The sequence below is a fragment of the Acomys russatus genome, chromosome 5, assembly GCF_903995435.1.
Source record: "Acomys russatus chromosome 5, mAcoRus1.1, whole genome shotgun sequence".
Classification (NCBI taxonomy): Eukaryota; Metazoa; Chordata; class Mammalia; order Rodentia; family Muridae; genus Acomys; species Acomys russatus.
Genome location: NC_067141.1, coordinates 67,130,710 through 67,151,731, shown reverse-complemented (window position 1 = coordinate 67,151,731; position 21,022 = coordinate 67,130,710). Strand labels below are relative to the sequence as shown.

Below are 21,022 nucleotides of genomic sequence, written 5' to 3'. Positions count from 1 at the left end.
ATTATTATCCACTCTATAACTTAGTGACAGGGACATTCCCCTAAGTATGTCTGTTCGCTTATACTTTGTAATGCCCTTTCTAATACATGACATCATGCCAATCCTTGCCGTAACACAAACAGGAAAGGCTACATCCCAAATGTTGGTTAATTTATAACAGCATTAGGTCTCTAGCTGTGGGCAGTGATAGGGCTGACCTTCCATTTCAGTTTAGCTACAACCAAAAACACAAATCCAGATAGAGTTGAGTTCAGTTCATTCAAGTAACAACTGTAAGCTATTAGCGTGTCAGCACCATCATTAACAGTGAGTGGTGTCACCTGAACATATATCATATACTGCATAGCAATTACTGACTTAGTTTATTAAGGACTAAGGACACTAGGATAGTTTCAACACTATCTGCATGAACCAAGTGCGTCTACAGAAGCCCAGCTATGCCTAGAGCTAAACATTCCCCTCACACAGACACACACACACACACACACACATTCCTGTGCACACACAGACTCCCCACTATCCCCTTATCCTCGATCCCTGAAAACAGACACACAGATGAGCCCTTTCTTGCCAGGCATGCTTCCTTAAGCATCCCTCAATCTCTCACTGCACTCAGGCTTCATGGCTGAGAGGAACCATCCAGGAAGCAGAGCTTTCCTATGCCGCCTACCTACATTCACATTGTAACAATGGCATTTCATACAATATAATCAACTCTGCCCCTAACTCCATTTTCTAAAAAATTCATAAGTATATAAGAAAGGAGAGGAAACACCAAACAAAACCAGAAGAGAAAAGGGCACTCTTGAAATAAATTCAACTGCAGAAGCTCATGTTCCTGCAGACACAGTAGATATTAATAATTCAACAAAATATTACAGTAATTACTATACTGTGTAAAATCACAACAGCATACTTTAGCACAACTCCTACCAATCTCCCTGAAACCGCCATTAATAAATAAAACACAATCCCCCATATTAAATTTGTTGTTTAAAAGCTAAATATTTTATCAGAACTAATATGTTTTAAATACAGTCTAAGCCAAGAAAATCCCCTGACCTTATATTTCTCCCCACTTTTAAGTGAAATTCCATCTATCCAGTGAGGGCAGAAATTAACTTGAACTCTTCAAGAAAACACTGACTGGTGAGCCTTGAGGGCCCCTGTTGAGAGGCCTGGGCACCACTCAGCTGGAAGCCACGGCTGGAATCCTATTAGGCTGCTGGGAAACACTGAGAAGGGAAAAGAGGTCAAAAATTAATTCTTTTAGATTATGGATCTGAACTTCCTCATTTAGCTTCAGAAAAAGAAGCCGTGAATCATAAAAGTGAGCGGCAAGCAACTATCAAAAAATGTCTATCAAAAGCTAGCTCTGGGTGTGTAGGCAAGAAGCTAAAAACTGAGGTACGAGTGAGCCACACCTCACACCAGAGTTGGGTTTCCACAAAAGCGTTAAAGTTTTGGTTCTTTTGCCTGCTGTATCAGTTAGTGTTTGCTGATACAGAAAACTACAAATAGCCAACCACACGCTCAACCGTTCATCCTCATGCATATGCAAGGCACGCGGCTGTGAACTGATTGCAGCTGGGCTCAGCTCAGGGGTTGTGCTGCTTGCTGTTGTACAAAGCCAGGCTGAGCTGGACTGGGCTGGCAATGCCAAATGCTGATGCTCTGCTTGTCTCTCATCCTCTGCAAGACCAGGATAATCCTGACATGTTTTTCTCATGCCACTGAAGAGCTGTGTGGTAGACTATACAAGTGTGTGTGCATCTTGACAACTAATCTTTGAATGAACATGGTGTCCATGTCACCTCTACCTCTTCTACTGGCCACCCAAGTCACAGGGCCAGGAGGAGGGAGAATGGAGAATGCGCTGGGATACGGAAGAGCATATATACTCAAAGGATATTATATACTTGTATTAAAAATTCTTATGAGCCCCAGTACTATGCACAATGAGTATACACTAATAAATTTTGAATAATAATAGAGTTAGTGATGGAAAAAGTAAACTCTACCTACAGAAAGGCACACTGCAAAGGCCCAGGACAAAGAGAGCTAAATGAAGTAAAAAATTGCAATCACATGATAAACTACATGTATAAGTTTTTCCTTAAGTAGGTTCCTCCATGCATACCCTACTGCCATCGTCCAACGGCATGTTTTCCCAGCCTCCATCCATTTGTTCCTCTAGCTCATAGGGTATCCAGTATGATTCTGTTAAGGTAAATTAAGTGTGCCATCTGTCTTAGTTAGTGTTTCTATTGCTATGTAGGGACACCATGACCACAGCAACTCCTATAAAAGAAAACATTTCGTTGGGGCTGGCCTACAGCTTCAGAGGCTTAGTCCCTCATCATCATGGCAGGAAACATGGCATGGAGCGTGCAGGCAGACATGGTGCTGGAAAAGGAGTCAGGAGTTTTACATCCAGACAGCAGGTAGCAGGACAGGAACTGAGACACACTGAGACCTCAAAGTCTACTCCCAGAGACACACCCACTCCAACAAGGCCACTCCTACCCTCCAAGGCCCATCTCCCTGATGACTAAGCATCCAAACACTTGGGTCTACGGGGGGCCAAACCCATTCAAGCCACCACACTGTCCTCCTAAACATCCCCTAAGTCTACCATGAGGAAAAAAACTGACTTTTCTGGCCCCTTCAGATACTGTGCCCCCTGCTACACAGCCTATGTGCTCAGAACATTCCACTGCCTCCCCTGCAACTCACTGATGGTGTTCATCTTTGATTTTTTTTTTTCAGCTCATCTACTGTTTCCCTTGGGCACTCCCTAACTTCAGTGCTCTCTGTGCAGTCTCTGCCATGTCACATACCTGTCCATCACAGCACTGCTAAGAGCCCAGCAGTGCAGGCTCTGGCACCACACAAGCATGTGCTGAGCAGTGAGCAGTGCTGTGGTTCTAAATGTTTAAAGTAACACCAATGCCTGCCTTTCTGGATGTGTCCTACATTAACGGTATTTGGAGAGTGAAAGTCAGTGGTGTTCTGTGTCATAGTCAGTCCCTCCAATACCACTGTGCTGACTTTGTCTGAATCTACTGTTAATGCACCAGGTTTTGATTAAAGAAGTGTACACCCTCATTGGAACAACACCACAGGATTTCCATATCAAGTGCCTCTTCTCCTCACCCTCATTGGTCCCTGGGTGTGAAGGGAGACACATATACCCAAAACTAGTAGATGACACAAAAAGCAAGCAACTAAAGCACTTCACAGATATGGGGCATATCATTTCCTTTTTGTACCCTAGTTTTTTTGTCCAGATGAACCATCAGGCCAAGGTGAGAGAAAATAAAATTTCAGCCTATCTAAATGGTTTAAATGCATCTCCTAATACTGAGTGACTATATGATTTATCCTCCAAGCCAAGATCTTCTGTTAACTAAAGGAAAACTATTAATATTATGTCAGCACAAATATAAACAAGAACATCCCCACACTCACTGAGAGAGACTACTAAGGATGTATCACAGGGAAACAAGAGGCAGCCAACAATGTAGAATGAAATCTCAGAAGCAGAACACAGATCCAAGAGTAAAACAAATGGAAACCTCAAGATAGGAAGAAAATGGGCCCAGACAGAAAGGAATCTGTACAATCAGAAAAGCCAACTAAAATGTGTTAGTGGAAACACGGATGTTTCGTCTATCTACATGGAAGGCAGAGCAAAGAGAAACACAAGATAGAACAAAATGACCTACAAGAAAGTCAAAGCAATGCTGCCAGGGGGTACAAGTCTACAATCTAGCTACCCAAGATGTGGAGGCAGCAGGATCTCAAGTGAGGTCAGACATGTCCTGTCCAATGACACTGGTTTACTAATAAAGGATGAGATTATTTTCAATCATGCTACTAGATTTTGTTGAAATAATATAGTCACACTATTCTTAATATTTCAATTTACTTTTAATTTACTGTAATCTTGCTTATATCACTGTATTTCCTCAATATTATCAAGCTAGTATATTACTGCCTCACACTGTTCCATGTGCTTCTCACACATGAAACACAGATTGAGGCTGTCGAGGTCTACCATGTGGGGTTTCTGTATATGCTGTACTACTGGGCACAAACTAAGTGCTCCCAAAATAATCCTTTATCTGAAAGGAAATAGGCAGAGCAATCAATACAGGTCAAGTTCTGGAACAAATGGTTTTTTTTAATAAACATCAAATTATAATCCATCTGGAAATTTTATTATATCAGATGTAACTAAAAATAAAGTGTGCATCATGTTTAGAATAAGAATCTCTGAGTCTTCACACCAGAGTATGTGAGTTGTGTGTTTTATTTGTGAAAAAGAAGGAGGAGGTGGAGGAGGAGGAGGAAGAAGAAGAAGAACACAAGAGAAAGAAGAGGAGGAAGAGGAGGAGGAGGAGAGGGGCTATGCAGAGCCGCAAGTCTGTTGGTTAGGGACTTCCAGCTCCCTGAGGAATAAATAAGAGTATGGTGAACCAGCACCTTGCATTCATATCACCCAAGTTCCATTCCAAATGCTTCCATGTGCAGCATTTCCTGATTTGATTTAGTCATAAAGGGAACACACAGTATTGCCCCTATTTCACAAATACATAAATGATTGACATTTACTTTGTCATGGCATGAGACCACACTAGTTTATACAACGTTTTTCATTTTACAGAAGAGGGGGGGTGGTTTAAGAAAAGTCAGATATCTTGATTAGTATTGCATTAAAGCAAACAAATCATTGAATGAAATAGTGAAATAATAAATAGAAATACTTCAACTTAAGGTAAGACCAATCTTTCCATGCTTGAAAGAATTTTCTAATTTTAAAGTCATAGCTCCATCCCTTTACTGACAATGTAGCTAATTTTAAAAAAGAACACTGACAACTCTTATTCATAAGCTAGGCTCCTACACATAAAAGAGTCCCCAGTTCCGTGGACCTGAGAAGCAGGTGACTTACTGACAAAAGTTCATGTGAATAAGAAGCTCAAGTACAGAGCCCCAATCCCAAAGCAATATTCTCTCCAGCACATCATGATGCCCTTCAGTGATATTATGTTAGGCAGAAAGGACGAACTGTGAGCCCAGTGACTTCTTCCAATTATAACAAAGCCCAAGAAAAGAGACGTCTAATATTAGGTAGACCATAACCTACCAGCAGTTAGAAGTTCAAATGTCAGAGAGCTTAGGTATTTGTGAAGACAAAGTGCAGGCCCTGAGTAGAAGAAGCCTCTTACCTCCAAGAAATGGCACCAAGAAATAATTTGGATGTACGGGTCCTCTCCTAAAAACCACTTTCTTCTGGCAGGTGCCAAACAAAAGAGGACCGTCTAGCTATCTCAGTCCACCTCTGCATCCCTAAGGCAGGGCCTAAAATGATTTTTAGTATAACTTTTATGGTTTCTTTGAAAATCATATACAATATATTTTTAGCATGCCAACTGCCCTCATGTCCTACCCTCACCACCCTCTCCAACTTCCTATCCTTTCCCACCCAACTTGGAGATGACTTTTTTCCTTCTTTCCCTGTTGATTCCAGTTTGTGTTGCCCAGGTAGTCTTGAGACTGGGTAAGAGGCTGGTGTGTGATCAGCTTTCTAGAGATCACCTCATTAAGACAAAAGAAAAAGGAAGGAGGGGCTGGAGGGATGGCTGAGTGGTTAAGAGCACTGCCTGCTCTTCCAAAGGTCCTGAGTTCAATTCCCAGATACCACCTGGTGGTTCACCACCATTTGTAATGTGAGCTGATGCCCTCTTCTAGCCGACAGGTGTACATGCAGGCAAAGCATTATATACATAAATAAATAAATAAATATTTAAATATTTAAAAAAGAAAAGAAGAAGGAAGGAAAGGATGGAGGGAGGGAGAGAGACGGGAGGGAGGGAGAGAGAAGCCTGACTCTCCCTCTTCCAACAACAGCCCAACCCTATCTTCTCACCTACTGTGCTGGGATTTTTATTTTTCTGGAGCTTTGAAAGTTTGTGCATGCTGTCACAATCATTGTGAGTTCATCTATGGTTATGTCTTATTACATCTGGAAAACAGTTTTCTTGATGTTTGTTACTCACTACCTCTGGATCCTATAATCTCCTCCACCACCACCACCGCCGCCACCACCCTTCCACAAAGACTGAGCTATGCAGTGAAATATAAATGTCTAGTTTGGGGCTGTGTACCCTGCAGTCTTTTGTTCTCTGCTTGTCGACCAGTTGTCAGACTCAGTGTTAACAGCCATCTACTTTAAAGAGAAGTTTCTCTGATGAAGGCTGAGAAATGTTCTTCTCTATGTGAATATCAATAAGCCATTTTAAGTCATTTTAATACAATTTAGCAGAGTAATAGCATTGGATTTTTCCCTTGGACCTAGGACCTAACCACATGTTCTTGGCTCCTCTACTAGCACCAGGTATATAGGTCCCATTGTATGGAGTAGGCCTTAGAACCAATCAGAAAGTTGTTGGTTACTCAAATAACCTCTATGCCATTATTGTACCAATAGATCTATCTTGTGAGAGTAGTCATTGTTGTAAATTAAAGTGTTCACAGGTGGGTGAGACTGGAGCTTTCTTTTCTTCTTCAGCAGCATGTCTAGCACCTTCTAGCACTGTGAACATTCACCATAAGGACAAAGTTTGTAAATGAGTACCAATCTGATGTGTTCTATGATTTAAGTATACAGTGTCTTCAGCAATAGAGTTTTAATGTCAAGTTTTAGAACAGTATTGGCAATAGCCTGTAACTCTTGGGGTCTATGTGACCCGCTTGGGCAACAACACAAAAAAGTAGCCCATCCCTGGTTCTCTGGTTTATATTTGCTAGCATGGGGTGTCTAGACACTCCAAAACAGGATTCTTAAAGTATGATAAAAGTTCCTGACTTGATATGATAGATAACTTTATGTACCAACCTAACTGGGCCATGGGTGCTCAAATTCTGGTTGATCATTATTCTGTTAGTGTCTGTGAAGGTGTTTCTGGATAATGTTAACATTTTAATCAATCAATAGACTGAATAATGCAGATGATCTTTCCTCACACAGACACATCTTATCCGATCTGCTGAAGGCTAAAATGTAATAAAAGCAGAGGAATAAAGAATTGTCTTCTTTTTGTCTCACAGGCGATCCGGAACATCAGACTTCTCTTGCCTCCATTTTTGGTCTTGGTCAAGAACTTACACCATTGTCTGCCCTGCTGCTCAGTCTTTGGACTCAGGATGGAACTAGAATAGTCTATGTATTTTCTTTTGTCTTCTGGAAACTACACAGTTTTGACTTCTCAGCCACCAAAATTGCCTAAGTCAAATCCCTATGGTGAGTCTATCCCTATATACCATTAGTTCTGATTATGTAGAAAAGTCACATCAATGACTTGAAAGTAACTTAAGATTTCTCCATGAACAAGAGTTTTAATTTAAGTAGCTCATTGGGGAGATAATCTCCAGGAAATCTGATTAAAGAAGTCAGGGATTAAATAGAGATGGAAGGTAGACTAAAAGCAAGGAAGTTACCATGGCAATAAACAGGGGCTTAATACATTGGGGATTCTGGGAGGCTGTTTAAAAAAAAAACTAGCCTCAGAGTTGTCCTAGCCCAAAGGACTTTCCAACCAATGTCTGGGTAATGGCTTCTCCCATCCCTTTGACAGAAACAAATTCTCTGAGCCAGGCAGTGCCCAGTATGACAAAAGCAAAGTTCCAGTGGCCACAGAAAGCTATTGAGCCATAATGACCCCTGTTGGGCAAGCAGCCTGTTACTCATATTTGGAGTAAGGCTTTTGTGCCAATAAATAAAAAGCTTTCAAATAATGGATAGGATACCAAGAGATCTAACCCCAAAGCTGACACTTAATCTACCCATTTCTTATCTTGGTGTATTGAGCTAACGTTCTTGGCTTACAATGTAGCTGCAGTAGACAATATGTGCACCATTTCTAAGTCCCTCCAACAAACTTGCAAGTCAGGTATGATCTTAATGTTGCAGTCAGTGACAATAATGCATAGAGACTTGTTCAAGGTCACAATCACTTGAAGATCTTTTGTTAAAAAAGTATGTATCAATTTAACTGGGCCATAGGGTGCCCAGATATTTGATTGAACATTATTTGGGTTGATATTTAGGAGTTACGAGAAAGCAAAAGTTTTCTCGTAAGCATGAAAACACATCACACAAAATGAGGGAGAACTCTCCTATGGATCACTTGTTCTTCCACTATCAGCCCCAAAACACACTTAACTGTATCCCTAGTTTTACTGTTTCAGCACTGTAACAATAGACAAGCCTCCCCCAGCCCCACATGATCACATCCTAACATAGTAGTTTGAGCTTCCTTGTAGTCCAGTTCTAGAAGGAGAAAAGAAGCTCCACTCATAGTCATTGTTCTCCATTTCCCACCAAAAGCAACATCTTAAAAAGAAAAGGCTTACATGAATACAGTCCACAGAATCAACTAAGCAGGGCTCACAGAGGCTGACAGGACAAATCAAGGAGCCTGCATGGGTTTGGGCTAGACCCTCTACATATATGTTATGGTTATGTAGCTTGGTGTTCTTGTGGGAGTCCTAAAACTGGGGTCACAGGCTGTCTCAGACCATTTGCCTGCTTTTCCTCCTAGCGAACTGCTTTGTCCAACCTTGATATAAGGCTACAGGCTTAGTCATCTTTTTATTAAATTTATTTATTTACTCATTTTATATCCTGACCACATCCCCCTCCCAGAGCTCCTCCTGGTCCCACTCTCCCACCTTCTTCCTCTTTGTCCCCCTTCCCCTTCTCCTCAGAAAAGAAGAGCCCCCCTCATATCAACCTACCCTGGCACATCCAGTTACATCAGGACTAAGTATATCTTCTTCCACTGAGGCCAGACAGGGCAGCCTAGTTAGAGGAAAGTGATCCAAAAGCAGGCAACAGAGTCAGAGACAACCCCCACTCCACTTGTTAGGGGACCCACATGAAGTCCAAGCTGCTCATCAGTTACATATGTGGTGGGGGCCTAGGTCCAGTCAATGCATGCAGTTTGGTTGGTGGTTCAGTCTCTGGGACCCCCATAGGCCTAGGTTAGTTGACTCTGTTGGTCTTCTTGTGGATCTCTTTTCCCCTCTATGTCCTTCTTTCCTTCTCCCACCCACCACTCTTCCACAAGACTCTCTGAGCTCTGTCTAATGTTTGGCTGTGGATCTCAGCATCTGTTTCGATCTGCTATTTGGTGGAGCATCTCAGAGGACAGTTATGCTAGGCTCCTGTCTGCAAGTATAGCAGAGTATTGTTAATAGTGTCAGGGGTTGGCTCTGTCCTATGGGGTGGTTCTCAGGTTGGGCTAGTCACTGGTTGGCCGTTCCCTCGATCTCTGTTCCATCTTTTTCCCCAACCTAAAGAAAGAAATGGCTAGTCTTATAGTATATTTTTATGCTGTGTTCAGTTGACAACCTTGGGAGGCCTGCAGGGAAACCAAGGAGGAGCAGAGGAACTTCAAGAAGTGGGAGGAGGAAAAAAACAGTAGTCAGGGTTTAATATAAGAGAAGAATAAATAGACAGATATTTGGATAGAAGATAGATAGATAGATAGATAGATAGATAGATAGATAGATAGATAAAGGATCACTTGCTATGTATCTGTGTAATAGATAACCTGATTCTCACCATCTGAATGAGAACCCACCTACTCTGCCTAAGGCAGAGTTTCAGGAGGACCAGTCAGGAAAATAGGGCCTGAGAACCAAAACTGAACAGCTGAAATAGTCCAGGGATACAGACTCGAGACCTAGAAGTAGCTAGAGCAGGCCAGATCCTTCTGCATCCCACAAAAATTACCTTTCCAACTCGGCAGTGTTAAGCATTTGTTCCTAGTCCATTCAGTCCAATGGGCTTCTGCTGAGTGACCACCAGACACAAGAGAACGAGGAGGCGTTGAGAACGAAGTGCAGTAGGGATGGAAGAAACAGGTTGAGCACCATCTTCAGGCGAATATAATAGCAGCCTTAGTTCATCCTCTAGCAGTGGTTCTTAGTCTTCCTAATGCTGCCACCTCTTAATACGGTTCCTATGGTGACCCCCAGCCATAAAATTATTTCATTGCTACTTCACAGCTGTGATTTTGTTACTGTTATTATTCATAATGTAAATATATGATGTGAAAGATATCTGATATGCAAGCCCCAAAGGGGTGGCAACCCGCAGGTTGAGAACCATTTGAAGCAGTTCAAACATCTGATTTTAACTTTTCTGCAGAAGAGGCAAGGCAATCAACCCTCAGTGTTGAAGTGTCCTGTTGGCCATCGGTTATTCGCTCAGTGTCTGCCAGCATCCTTGCATGCAGTGCACTGGCAGACTACCTCTCCTTCTCTTTTGAAACATTGTTCTCTTTGGAACAATTCATGGCGCAACACTTTTTCATTATTTCATCTTATTTATTTTCATGTGTTTTCCAGGGCAACACTCCCCCTAGTGTCTATAGAGGGCTCTCAGGTTCCATCCTTGGTGCACTAGATGAAGGAAAAAAAAAAAAAAAAAAAAAAAAAACCGGAATGCAAGCCAGACACTGAATGGGTGAAGATTAGTACAAATTAATTAGTGGATCTGGTCAGTATGATCATTCTGAAAAAAAAAAAAAAAAAAAAGAGACTGGCTGCATATCTCTGTGGACATTCCATTTTTATACCACACACAGCTAAGAGATAAAGAAAAGTGGAGCATTGAGGCCCATCCCCAGATTTGGGTGTTAAGTATCTTTCACACTGAGGCCTCTGCTTACTAAGCACCCCTAGCACCCCAGTATTCTCTTATTTTCTCAAAGCAACACACTTGACTGAATTTCTTCAAGAAATGTCTTCTGATTCCTCGTGAGGTGTAAACACCAATACTCAAGCCAGGACAAATTCCTCCCATTTCTCCAGATCCCTTAGCCCTCCACACAATATAAAGCCCTGGGGAAATGTTCAACTTATTTCCACTATTTGCCATCAGGCTTATAGCTGATTCTAACCAAAATTCTATGTAAAAGTTTCAAAAAAAGCCGAAGCCCCCTCAGCCATGCCACTATAAGTCTCTTCCACTGTTCATGTCTACACCGCATAAGTCATGTATCATGGAAACTTGTGTGAAATCAAAGACTGCATGATGTGGCTGAAATGAGCATCGTGTTGATGCCTGTGTCTCATGGAGGCTTTATCGTCAACTCCTTGGCAAACTGTGGGCAAGTAGCTCCTTCCTCTGTCTGCTTCAACATTCCCATATGAAAACCAAGACAAAAGCTGTACCTAAGCCAACTGGATAGTGTCTCAAGAGCTTGCTACAAATGGGTCAGATACTTCTTTTAAGCCCGTTGCCATGTATAATCTCATTTAAAATCCATTCGACTGACCACGTGAGAAGCGTCCCTTTGTACAGGCAGAGAGAAGGTAGCACTTTCCCAGTACCATGTAGCTATTCAGAAACCGAAGACCGAACCACAGCTTCTGGCTCTCAAGTCCACTTGTCACATTCTCCCTCTATTCATTCTCAAAAAATCCCAAAGAGGTTTGCATTCAGAATTTAATCCCTCCACAAGAATTAGTTCACACATATGATAGACCATATGTCATGCCATTTACCCACACAAAATAATTGCACACTCTACATCATGTGGAATCCCTAATTATCTTGGGTAGCTTCAACTCCAGCTTTTTTTCACTCAAGCTACAAATTCTTCAGTATTTGTGAAGGCACAGATCCATACTTAGAAATAGACACACTTTTATTGACCAATATCCCCAAAAGGCTGCCCGATAGGTACTGCAAATCCCCCTCATCTCAGCCAAGAAGGAAGTATTCCCTCTATTGCCCAGCATGGACTTCATAATAAAAACCTCCATGTATAGCACTGAAGTTCTTAGACTCCATTACCTTTTCTAATTTTACTATAGCACATTTATTAGTGTTCTATAAAGAACAGCACTTCCATAAATAATTAAACTCAAACAATCAAAACAAACAAGCAAGTATATTTGGTTGACTCACTAATTCAAAGAGCCAGGTGATTTACCAAAGCCCCCATCAGCAACTGTTGGTAGATACAGCTCACCCAACATTAAGGAGCTCATTATTTATTGTCTCTGGCAACTGTAGCAGGTAAACAGAGTGGCTGTAGGAGTGCTGCACTGTGGATGGGAAGTGTCTACCACAGGCTTGTGTGCTTGAACACTTGTTCTGCAGCAAGTGACACTGTTATGGGAGGTTGTGGGACCTTTGGGATGGGAAGAATGGCTTCAGAGGAGGTTCACCAGGGATGTTCTATGCTTCCTTCTTTGACCCCTAAGATGTGACCAGCCACTTCATGCTCCTGCCGATATGGTCTCAGCAACACATGCCAGCATGCCCAACTGAGCTACCATGATGGAATGTGTCCTCTGAACCTTGAATCCAAATGAGCTTTTCCTCCCTTGAGTTGTTTCTGTGGGTATTTTGTTACAGCGATATGAAAATCAATACAGGATGGAAGAATCCTGCAAAAAACCTTTCTAGGCCTCAATGTACTCTACCTATGTAGTGGGTAGAATTATATCTTACCCAAGTAAAAGTACATGAACACTTCTGGAAGGAAAAATGTTTTTTAACCTAAAGGACTAAAGATAAATCAAAAAGGAATAAGAGAGCCTATTCTGAGGGGAAAGAACAGTTAGGGTCCTGCTGTGGGATGTGATGTTACTGTCTAAGCCTTGTGCTTCGTCCTCAAGTTGAGTCATTTGATGATGACAGTTCCCAAAAGCACCTCTGACCATGACAATCTGCAGGTGTGAGATGCCTGGGGTATCTCCCACGGTGCTGCTCTCTCCCTCCAAGCTCATAGCCTCAAACAATCACTAGACAATTAGCCACACATCACCCCAATGACATCTGTCTTGTTGTCATGTGTTATTTAACTTTACAGAAGAGCAGGCTCACATCCAAAGCATACAAAGGGGACCTTGAGGCAAATGCTGTTGAGTCTTTGTGTTTTACCTCTCTGTCACATCCCCATCAAGCCCCAGTAGCCAGACCAATGCACATAGACATCAAATGCTCAGCAAAGGGCTGAGCAGTCTGTCTGAGTAGACATCGAATCTCTGCAGTACATTGAGAATTCAGGATCATTGGCTCCTTATTTCTATCCCCTGTCAAGTAGATTAAGGAAGGATCGCATAGAATCTTGTGGTAAAATGTATACATAAAGTGCTAGGGAGATGGCTTCATCAGTACCACTTCTGAAGGTGCTGGTCAGCGAAGATCTCTCTCCCCTAAACATTACAGGCTATTGTCATTGCTGCAGGACTTGATGGTAAGCCCCTATTGCTAAAGACAAGACATGCTTAGGAACACAAAGAAATTAAGCTGGTATGCGTCTGAAGTTTCATCCCTTCTGGCAAGCTTTGATAGAGCTCTGCACACTACTAGAACAGAAGAGAAACCATCAATGTGACTCAGCTAGGAACTCCCAGAGCTAATCTAGAACTCTGGTCCTAATATAATGACCAACCTGGCAAGACATGACCACTGGTGCAATAGTGGCACAGATGTCATGGGAGTAACCAGCCATTATCTGATTAGATTTTAGCACCACTGCACAAGATGGAATCCATACATGACACCATTATCAGAGCCAAGAACCTATGACTAGATAACTCATGGGCCCTACTATTATTCTGTTAAAATGACTTAGTACAAAACCTGAGTTCAATACCTAGTATGCACATAAAAAGCCAGACATGGTAGCACATGCTTATAACCCCAGCAATGGGGAGGCAAAGACAGAAAAATGACAAGAAGTTGCTGGCCAGCCAGTCTAACCAATCAATAAGCTCCAGGTTCAATGAAAGACCATATCTCAAAAACTAAGGTGGAGAGTTATTGAGGAAAATGCTGAACATTGACCCCTGACCTCCTAACATGTACACACATGTACATACATACACCTGTATACACATAGAGAGAGGGAGAAAGAGACTCACACATGAAAATAAGCAAACATCCAAAGAAATTCCCAAGTGAAATAGCAAACTGAACACTTGCATTCAATGCTATTAAGAGATGGCACTAACCTGTTGTCATCTGAGAGTAAAACTGATTCCCCCTTTTCTATAGTTTAGACATAATCTTCCTGCCCAGAGCAAAATGCTACAGAGTCATGGGACACATATGGAAACAGAGCCCATAATTAGTATAGAGTATCTATTTAACTATTACTATATCATTCCTCACCCTCCAAATACTAAAACACATTAGATTATAGTAACAAACCTACTAAAAATGATCAAATCTGTAGTGCAGTATAGATTCTACAAGTCACTAAGAAAAGAAAAGTAATTGTTTCCTGGGACGTTGTGTAGGGCCTGTGTTGTGTCTTGGACTGAGCCATGAATGAGTGCACTGTAACAGAACTGCCTCAGGTGGAGGAGGTCTTGGAGCAGAGCCAATCAGAAGCCTGGGCCAGGGGACAAGCCTGCAGAGGAGCTGACCATGGGACACTTGAGTCACAAGTTACAGAAGTAGACCCTGGGCACTCAAAACACAGAAGCAAGAGTAAGCCTTTAATGCCATGACATGGGACTTTGGATGTGAATATAAGAAGCCAGAACTCCTCAAACAAGAATAGAGACATGCAAAACAAAGTCATTCCCACTTACAGTGTCTGTCAAGTTAGGAAATCAGATCTCTGACAATGATTTCAAATTCCTTTGTAATTGTGCTCCATGAAAGTGGTAAGTACCATTCATCCATCCATTTAGCCAACCATCACTAAATACCTAAGTGAGGCAGAATGCCCTTGATACACTGCCTACCAAGAATAAGAGGCTCCATCCAGTCCCTTCCAACACATACACACACAACACACACACACACACACACACACACACACACACACACACACACAAATAATCTTGGTTAGCTAAATTCCCTTCATGCCTCAGAGCCAGTCTGGCTCACTCCACATTTTCTACCTCCACTTCTAAACAGTTTCTTGTCTCCTAAATCATGCTACTGAATCATGCTTTGCATTTATTCCCTGTAAGGGAAATGTCTCTCACCACTCAGAAGGCTAAAAGAAGGTAAAAAAAACAAAAAATAGGAAATCTACAGGTGGGTTGAGTAGATCCAGCCACAGGCCTCAGATGACTTGCTCATCTGCACCTGGACCTGAATGGGCTGCCAGCCCCCAGGGCTGGAGAGAGAGAGAGAGAGAGAGAGAGAGAGAGAGAGAGAGAGAGAGAGAGAGAGAGAGAGAGAGAGAGAGCGAGAGAGTATGTGTTTGGCTCTGTCACACTTCTCTGTTCCCTGTCAGATGGCTCTGCTCTCAGGGTTCCCCCAGTGACAACAGAGTTTTACAGCTAGAGAAAATAAAATAAAATAAAATACAAGAGCTTCCTGAGCTTTCTTACCCCTGGATCCACCAACCCTCTACCCTCAAACTCAACACAATTGAAGAAGGCACTACTCCATGTTCCTTCCTTGCCAATCAAAATGCAAATTGCAAACACTGCATTTCAGCTATCATTAAACAGGGCCTCCCTCCCGATGAAGGCATTTGTTTCTCTGTTCACCTTGGAAACCACCACTGAAAAGCAAATCAGAGCCAGTAACCCAGCCATCAGAGGACTCTTGGAGCAGACAAACAGCCTTGGCACACCCCTCCTCCCCCCAACCCCACTCCTGGCGGACAGTGACCAGGAGCAATTAGTGCTGTTGTGTCCCAGTGTGTTTCCTCGCTGTGTCTCAACTGAGACGCCTCTCCTTGTAATATTAATTAAAAACAGATTTTTTTTGGCAAACCCCTGAAGGATGGTTTCTGTGGCGGCAGGCTTCTTTATTAAGCCTCAGAGAAGGCAAAATGCATTAAGACATTGTGACACTGGGACGATGAAGGCTAGGCAATCCAGCCAAAAGCTGTTTGGAAAAAATCTGTTTGGGGGCCACCGTAGGATGCTCTGATCAAATCTGTCACTCTTTTGCACATTAGGAGTAAACATTTTAGAGCCCAGGCTAGCTGCATTAGCTAAGGGTACAAGATCCCACCCTCATGATACATTCTCTAACCCGCTCCAGGTCGGGCAGGGACATGGAGTGACCCAGCATCTCCTCATCTCCCTTCTCCAAGGCTTCAGGTTGGACACATGCCAAGTCATCCCAAGCAGACACACTACAGGGGCATCAGGCTGCAAAGCCACTGCGCGTGAGCTGCTAAGCAAGGATACAGAAGAGAGGTTGGTTAACCCAAGAAAGGAGAGGTAGAAGTAAGTGGCATGTGACTTCACAACCTTCCAGGGCCTTCTGCCAACTCACTGAGCAAAGAAGGAAGCCTCTTCCTCCATCTGAAGGAAAGGGGAAAGGATACTGCGTTTGTCTGTTTCCCTGTAAGCTGTGGGTTCCCCCAGGTGTTTGTGAAGCACTCTGTAACCCATTAGTCACCAGGATCCCACCCAGCTGGAGACAAGCAGGGAGAACAAGGGCAAATCTCCTCCAGGGCAGAGGCTTCAAAGCCATGGCTACTCACCTCACACTAGCCAAGTCAGGGGAATCAGAGCCAGGCCCCACAACTTGCTCTTCCTCTCCTTCTTTCTGCCTTGTCTGCTAGCACCTCCTCCATTACCTCCCAAGCAAACTCACCCTAGTTAGTATACCAAAGTAAGCACCTGCCCAAGCAATCAGAAGGGGGCCAAAGGTCCTGGGTAGCATGGAGGTTTGAGCCCTCTATGAACCAGCTCCTCCTGGGGACTTGCTGGGATGCGCTCTTGGCCAGTTTCGCTGCTCCAGCAAGAACACAGCAGCCCTGTCTTTATATACAAAGATCTCTTCTTGGCTCTGTGCTCCTGAAGTACATGCTGAACCAGGAGGGAGGGGGGTGAGGATGGCCAGCTACATGTTTCTGACTCTAAACCCAAGCAGAGTAGAGTTCAGTGTTCGGTGACTAACACCCACCCCATCCCACCCCACATCCCCCCAAAAAAGCTCTTATCAAGAGCAGAAGCTCACCACAGGCAGCTGGGAGAAAAAGCTGGAAAACCCAAACTGCTAATGCTGAAGCTGCTGGTCAGAGGGCCTGCTAGATGCTTCAGGAGTGATAGGAATACGTGGAGTTGTCTTTCCAGGCCAGAAGGGCGCCCCCGCTATGGCACCACAGTCTCTCTTGTGACATCTCCCTCCACTTAGAAGCAATAGTAAAAAGGCTACCTCACCTGCTCTTCTTGCTGTTGGCAAAGGAGGGAAAAAAACATACTGCCGATGCTGCTCCCCACAACTCTCCCAAAGACTTCTCCCTCTTTACAGAGCACCCCCCAGGCCTGTCATTGATGCCTCTTTTCGGTGCTGCAGACAATATGTGTTCAAAGGCAGGCACAGGCCTGAGCAAGCTGTCCCTCTCTGTCTGGGGATGAGCTGCCTAGTTCTTAGTGGAGCAGTGAAGCTGGCTAAGAGCACAGCCAGCAGGCCCCCAGGAGCCCCGTTCATGCATGGCTCAAATCTCCCTGCCCAACTGGTCTGTTACCCAGGACCTTTGTCCCCAGTGGGCACAAGCCAGACCACCCCTCATATCCTTTGATGCTCAACCACCCTGAAGCTGGGCAGAGAAGGCCTTGTGCATTTACCTACTGTTTATAAGAAGTATTTTCTCTCTGAAGTCCCATCTCCAGGGGCTCTGTCAATATTTTTAAGTGTCTCTTAAAATTAAAGCAGATATGAAGCACTTCTGGATGAATGAATTTTGTGGCAAAGCCACGCATACACAAGGATGCCTTCTCAAGGAGAAGAAAACCCAGAACACCCCTCCCCCAGTTCCTAATTGTCAAACTTAAATGAAGTTGAAATTCACAAACTCTGCTTCCAGAGATTCATGCCTCTCTCTCCTCTCCCTCCCTGCCCCCCCTTCTCCATTCCTCCCTTCTCCCCCACTACCACCTCCACACACAAATATCTCCTGGGGTCTCGGAAGCAAGTCTTCAGTCACTCAACCCTGCAAAGGTTCACCACTGCCCAGCCTCAGCCCCATGTTCAAAGCCATCCAATGCAAGGTTGGGGGTGGGGGGCTATCTTGATGGAGGCAGATGAAGCCATTAGTCACTAAGCTGCCCTGCCTGCTATGTGTCTGGACTCTTCTCCTCCTTAGATCCCAGTATCTGATACTCAGGCTTTGCTGCCCCAGTCCCACCCCAACCAACTGTGTGCAGCTGACAACCAGTAAATCTGTACTTGGTTACTGCTTGTGTAGTCAGCTTTGCAAGCCCCCTGGCTTCACTGTTAGTCAATACTCAGCCCTAGGACCCTCACGCTCTGGTAAAATGAGGCAAATGTTTCCTCAGGAAGTCTTTTCAAAGGACTATAGTGGAGAGACATACAAAAGAGTCTAGCACTTTCCATCAAATGAGCTCTCAAAGCTGCCTGTGAATCCCTAGTCCTCTTAACCGAACCCCTGCTCTGCCCTAAGTCTGGTTCTCAAGCCAACTGGAAATATACACCAGGGGGAAAAAAAAAAACAAAAAAACCGATTTGGCAAGTTCAGGTGAGATAGTGACCACAAGAGGAAAGAAAGTGTGGGAAGGTTTAAGGCAGCCAGTTCTTACTAGGTAGTAGTGAGGTGGGGGAGCCCCCCCCCCCCCCCCCCCGCTAAGCAGGCGCTTCCAGAAGCTACCTGGAGTGGACCTTATTCAGCTGGATGCTGGATTCCAGCTCCAAAGCTTCCCAAACAGGCTTAGGGAAGGTGCCACCTCCTGGTGCAACAATATTCTGGAGACCCAGAAGGCAAGGAAAAGGGGCCAGAGATGTGTTTAGAACAAGCAGGGTTCAACTCTAATCCCAGTGTCCCATAGCCATTTGTGAGGCAGAACGCAGACACAGAGGCGAAAGTGAGTTTTCTGCTACCCTGCTAGCGCTGCGTACAGTGCAAACGCTGGAATAAACAGTGTGGAAAGGGTGTGGAAATTCGCTTCATGCCTTAAACTTTTTTCCTACCTGCCTCCACTAGGAAAGCCTTCCAGCTTGGATGATGTGGTCCAGCTCCCAGCCTGGGTAGCATGCCATGTGGCTACCAGCGACCCCAAAATCAACAACTGCGCCCATGTCTCTGAGGCCTCTATCTCCCTATCTCTCTGGTTTCCTTCATGTGACCCAGGGGGCAAAGGGGAGCTCTGGCTGTCTCCGGAATCGGTCTAGAGATTTCTTCACATCAGCCCATGTTTGCACCCACCAATTCAAGAATTCCTCTCTCGAGAAAAGAAAAAAGTGACTCTCCAAGCTGAATGCTGGGGAGAGCTACTACTGATCCCTCGCCCAGGTAGCTTTAAAAGACACTTTCCTCCTAGCCTTCCAGACAGCCTTAGTCCTAGGGTCTTCAGTGAACAGATGCACACGCCATCTTACAACAAAACTCTACTAACCTGTTGGGGGCGTGAAGGGGGCAGGACAAACCCTCTCTAAAAGTCTAGGCTCTATAATTTTCCATCTGGACCCTAAACAACTATCTGCCCCTCGCCCCCAACCCCCACTACCCTTGGCTGTCAGGAGACTAGAGATCTGTGCCAGATGGGTACTCACGCTGCTGTTGTGTCCCGACCAGTGCACCATGGCTTGGTTGTGGGCTGAGTCCCCGGTCAGTGCAAAAGACGTGCTGGGAAGCCGAAGCTCCTCAGCCGCAGGTCCTCCAGTCCGCGTTAACTTCACCTCCTCCCGGGAACCCTTAGTCTGAGGGCGGCTTCCTCTGGCACCATCGGCGGGAGCAGTTGCCCAAGCGTCCCCGCGCTCCAAGGTGCTGGGGGGCTGAGCTCGGCGAGTCCTCCTCGAGCTGCCCGCCTTGCTAGGAGCTGGGATGCCCCGGACCCACCTCTCGGCTTCAGGCGACGTTCCCTGAGCTTCAGCCAGTATCTCCCCGCCGCTCGCCCGGGGCAGTTGCTCTAGCCTGGACCGGCGCCTCGGCGCAGTGGCTCTCCGTGCAGATGCCAGCTCCTCAGGCCACCGGTTCACCGCTGCCCGTGGCAAGAGAGGAGGCAACGCGGATGGCCGCGAAGCCAGAGACACTAGGCGCCCGGGACCTCCCGTCGTGCCCCAAGTGATCTCGGCGCCCGCTAGGACCCACGTCGACAAGAGTAGCAGACCCGTCCGGGCGAGGGGCGCCCCGGGCCAGCCTGCCGGGCGCTCAGTGCCAGCCGCCTCCATCCCGCTGCGGCTACCGCGGCTCGGGCTGACGAGTGTGTGGCGCCCGCCGAGGTGCGGGTCCGGCGGGGGAGGCGGGGTGCGCGCGCTGGCGAGCGAGAGAGTGTCTGTCGGGGGAGTGAGGAGGGGGCGGCCGGGAAGGAGCGCCTCGCCTGTCCCCTGCACTGTTACCCCTACCCCACTCCCAGGCCCAGATGGTGATTCCAAAACCCAAAGGCAATTACTAAATGCTCCCCAGATGCTCTGGCGGTTTTGATGCAGTTGTTAAAATGCCCCCTCCCAAATCTTTTCCACCGACCTCTTTCAGAAATTTTGTGGAATGGAGTGTTCAAAGGAAATAAGAATAAGAAAATCCTCTTTTAAAACGGGCAACGCTAGCCGGATTCAGGAGGAGGGGCTGACGGCAGACCCCCAACCCGGAATCTCTCGGAAACCCAGTCGGCTGTGGGCTCGGAGTTGGGTAGCCGCTCCTAGCTGCGTTTAGGGATTCACTCTTCGGGTCTGTTCTTGCGAGCGGGAGACGGCGCTCGGGGGGGCAGTATAGGATCTCCAGGAGGAAGACGAGTAAATTGTTTCCAGTGCCAACAGTTCTCGATCTAAAGACGAGGGCCAGCCCGGAGCTTCCGCGCAAAAGCCAAGCGCGGGATGGACCACGACTCTGCTCTAGGCTCCCTGCCCCCGGAGGCCCGCGCCCCCTCCCGGTGCGGGGGCGCGGGGAGTGCGTGCGTGCGCGTGCGTGCGCGCAGGCAAGAGAGAGGGAGACCAGGGGTGTTCCAGGACTGACAGGAGGGCGCCTCAGGGTGGTAGTGGGAGGGAGGGTAACCTGGTTGAGCTGGTGTGTGTCGCGGAGGGGGCGGGGGTTGCTGGGTGTGCGGAGGC

The 21,022-nt window shown here is 45.5% G+C and overlaps 1 protein-coding gene across 1 annotated transcript in view; it reads right to left on the bottom strand.

Annotated features, from left to right (window-relative positions):
* Window positions 1-20,809, bottom strand: part of Sorcs3 (sortilin related VPS10 domain containing receptor 3) — a 623,313-nt gene extending 602,504 nt beyond the window's left edge. Inside the window, exon 1 of the mRNA XM_051146759.1 lies at window positions 19,529-20,809. Coding sequence (XP_051002716.1) covers window positions 19,529-20,146 — 618 coding nt within the window. The 5' untranslated portion in view covers window positions 20,147-20,809. The remainder of the gene's footprint in view (window positions 1-19,528) is intronic.
* Between the last annotated feature and the right edge of the window lie 213 nt (window positions 20,810-21,022).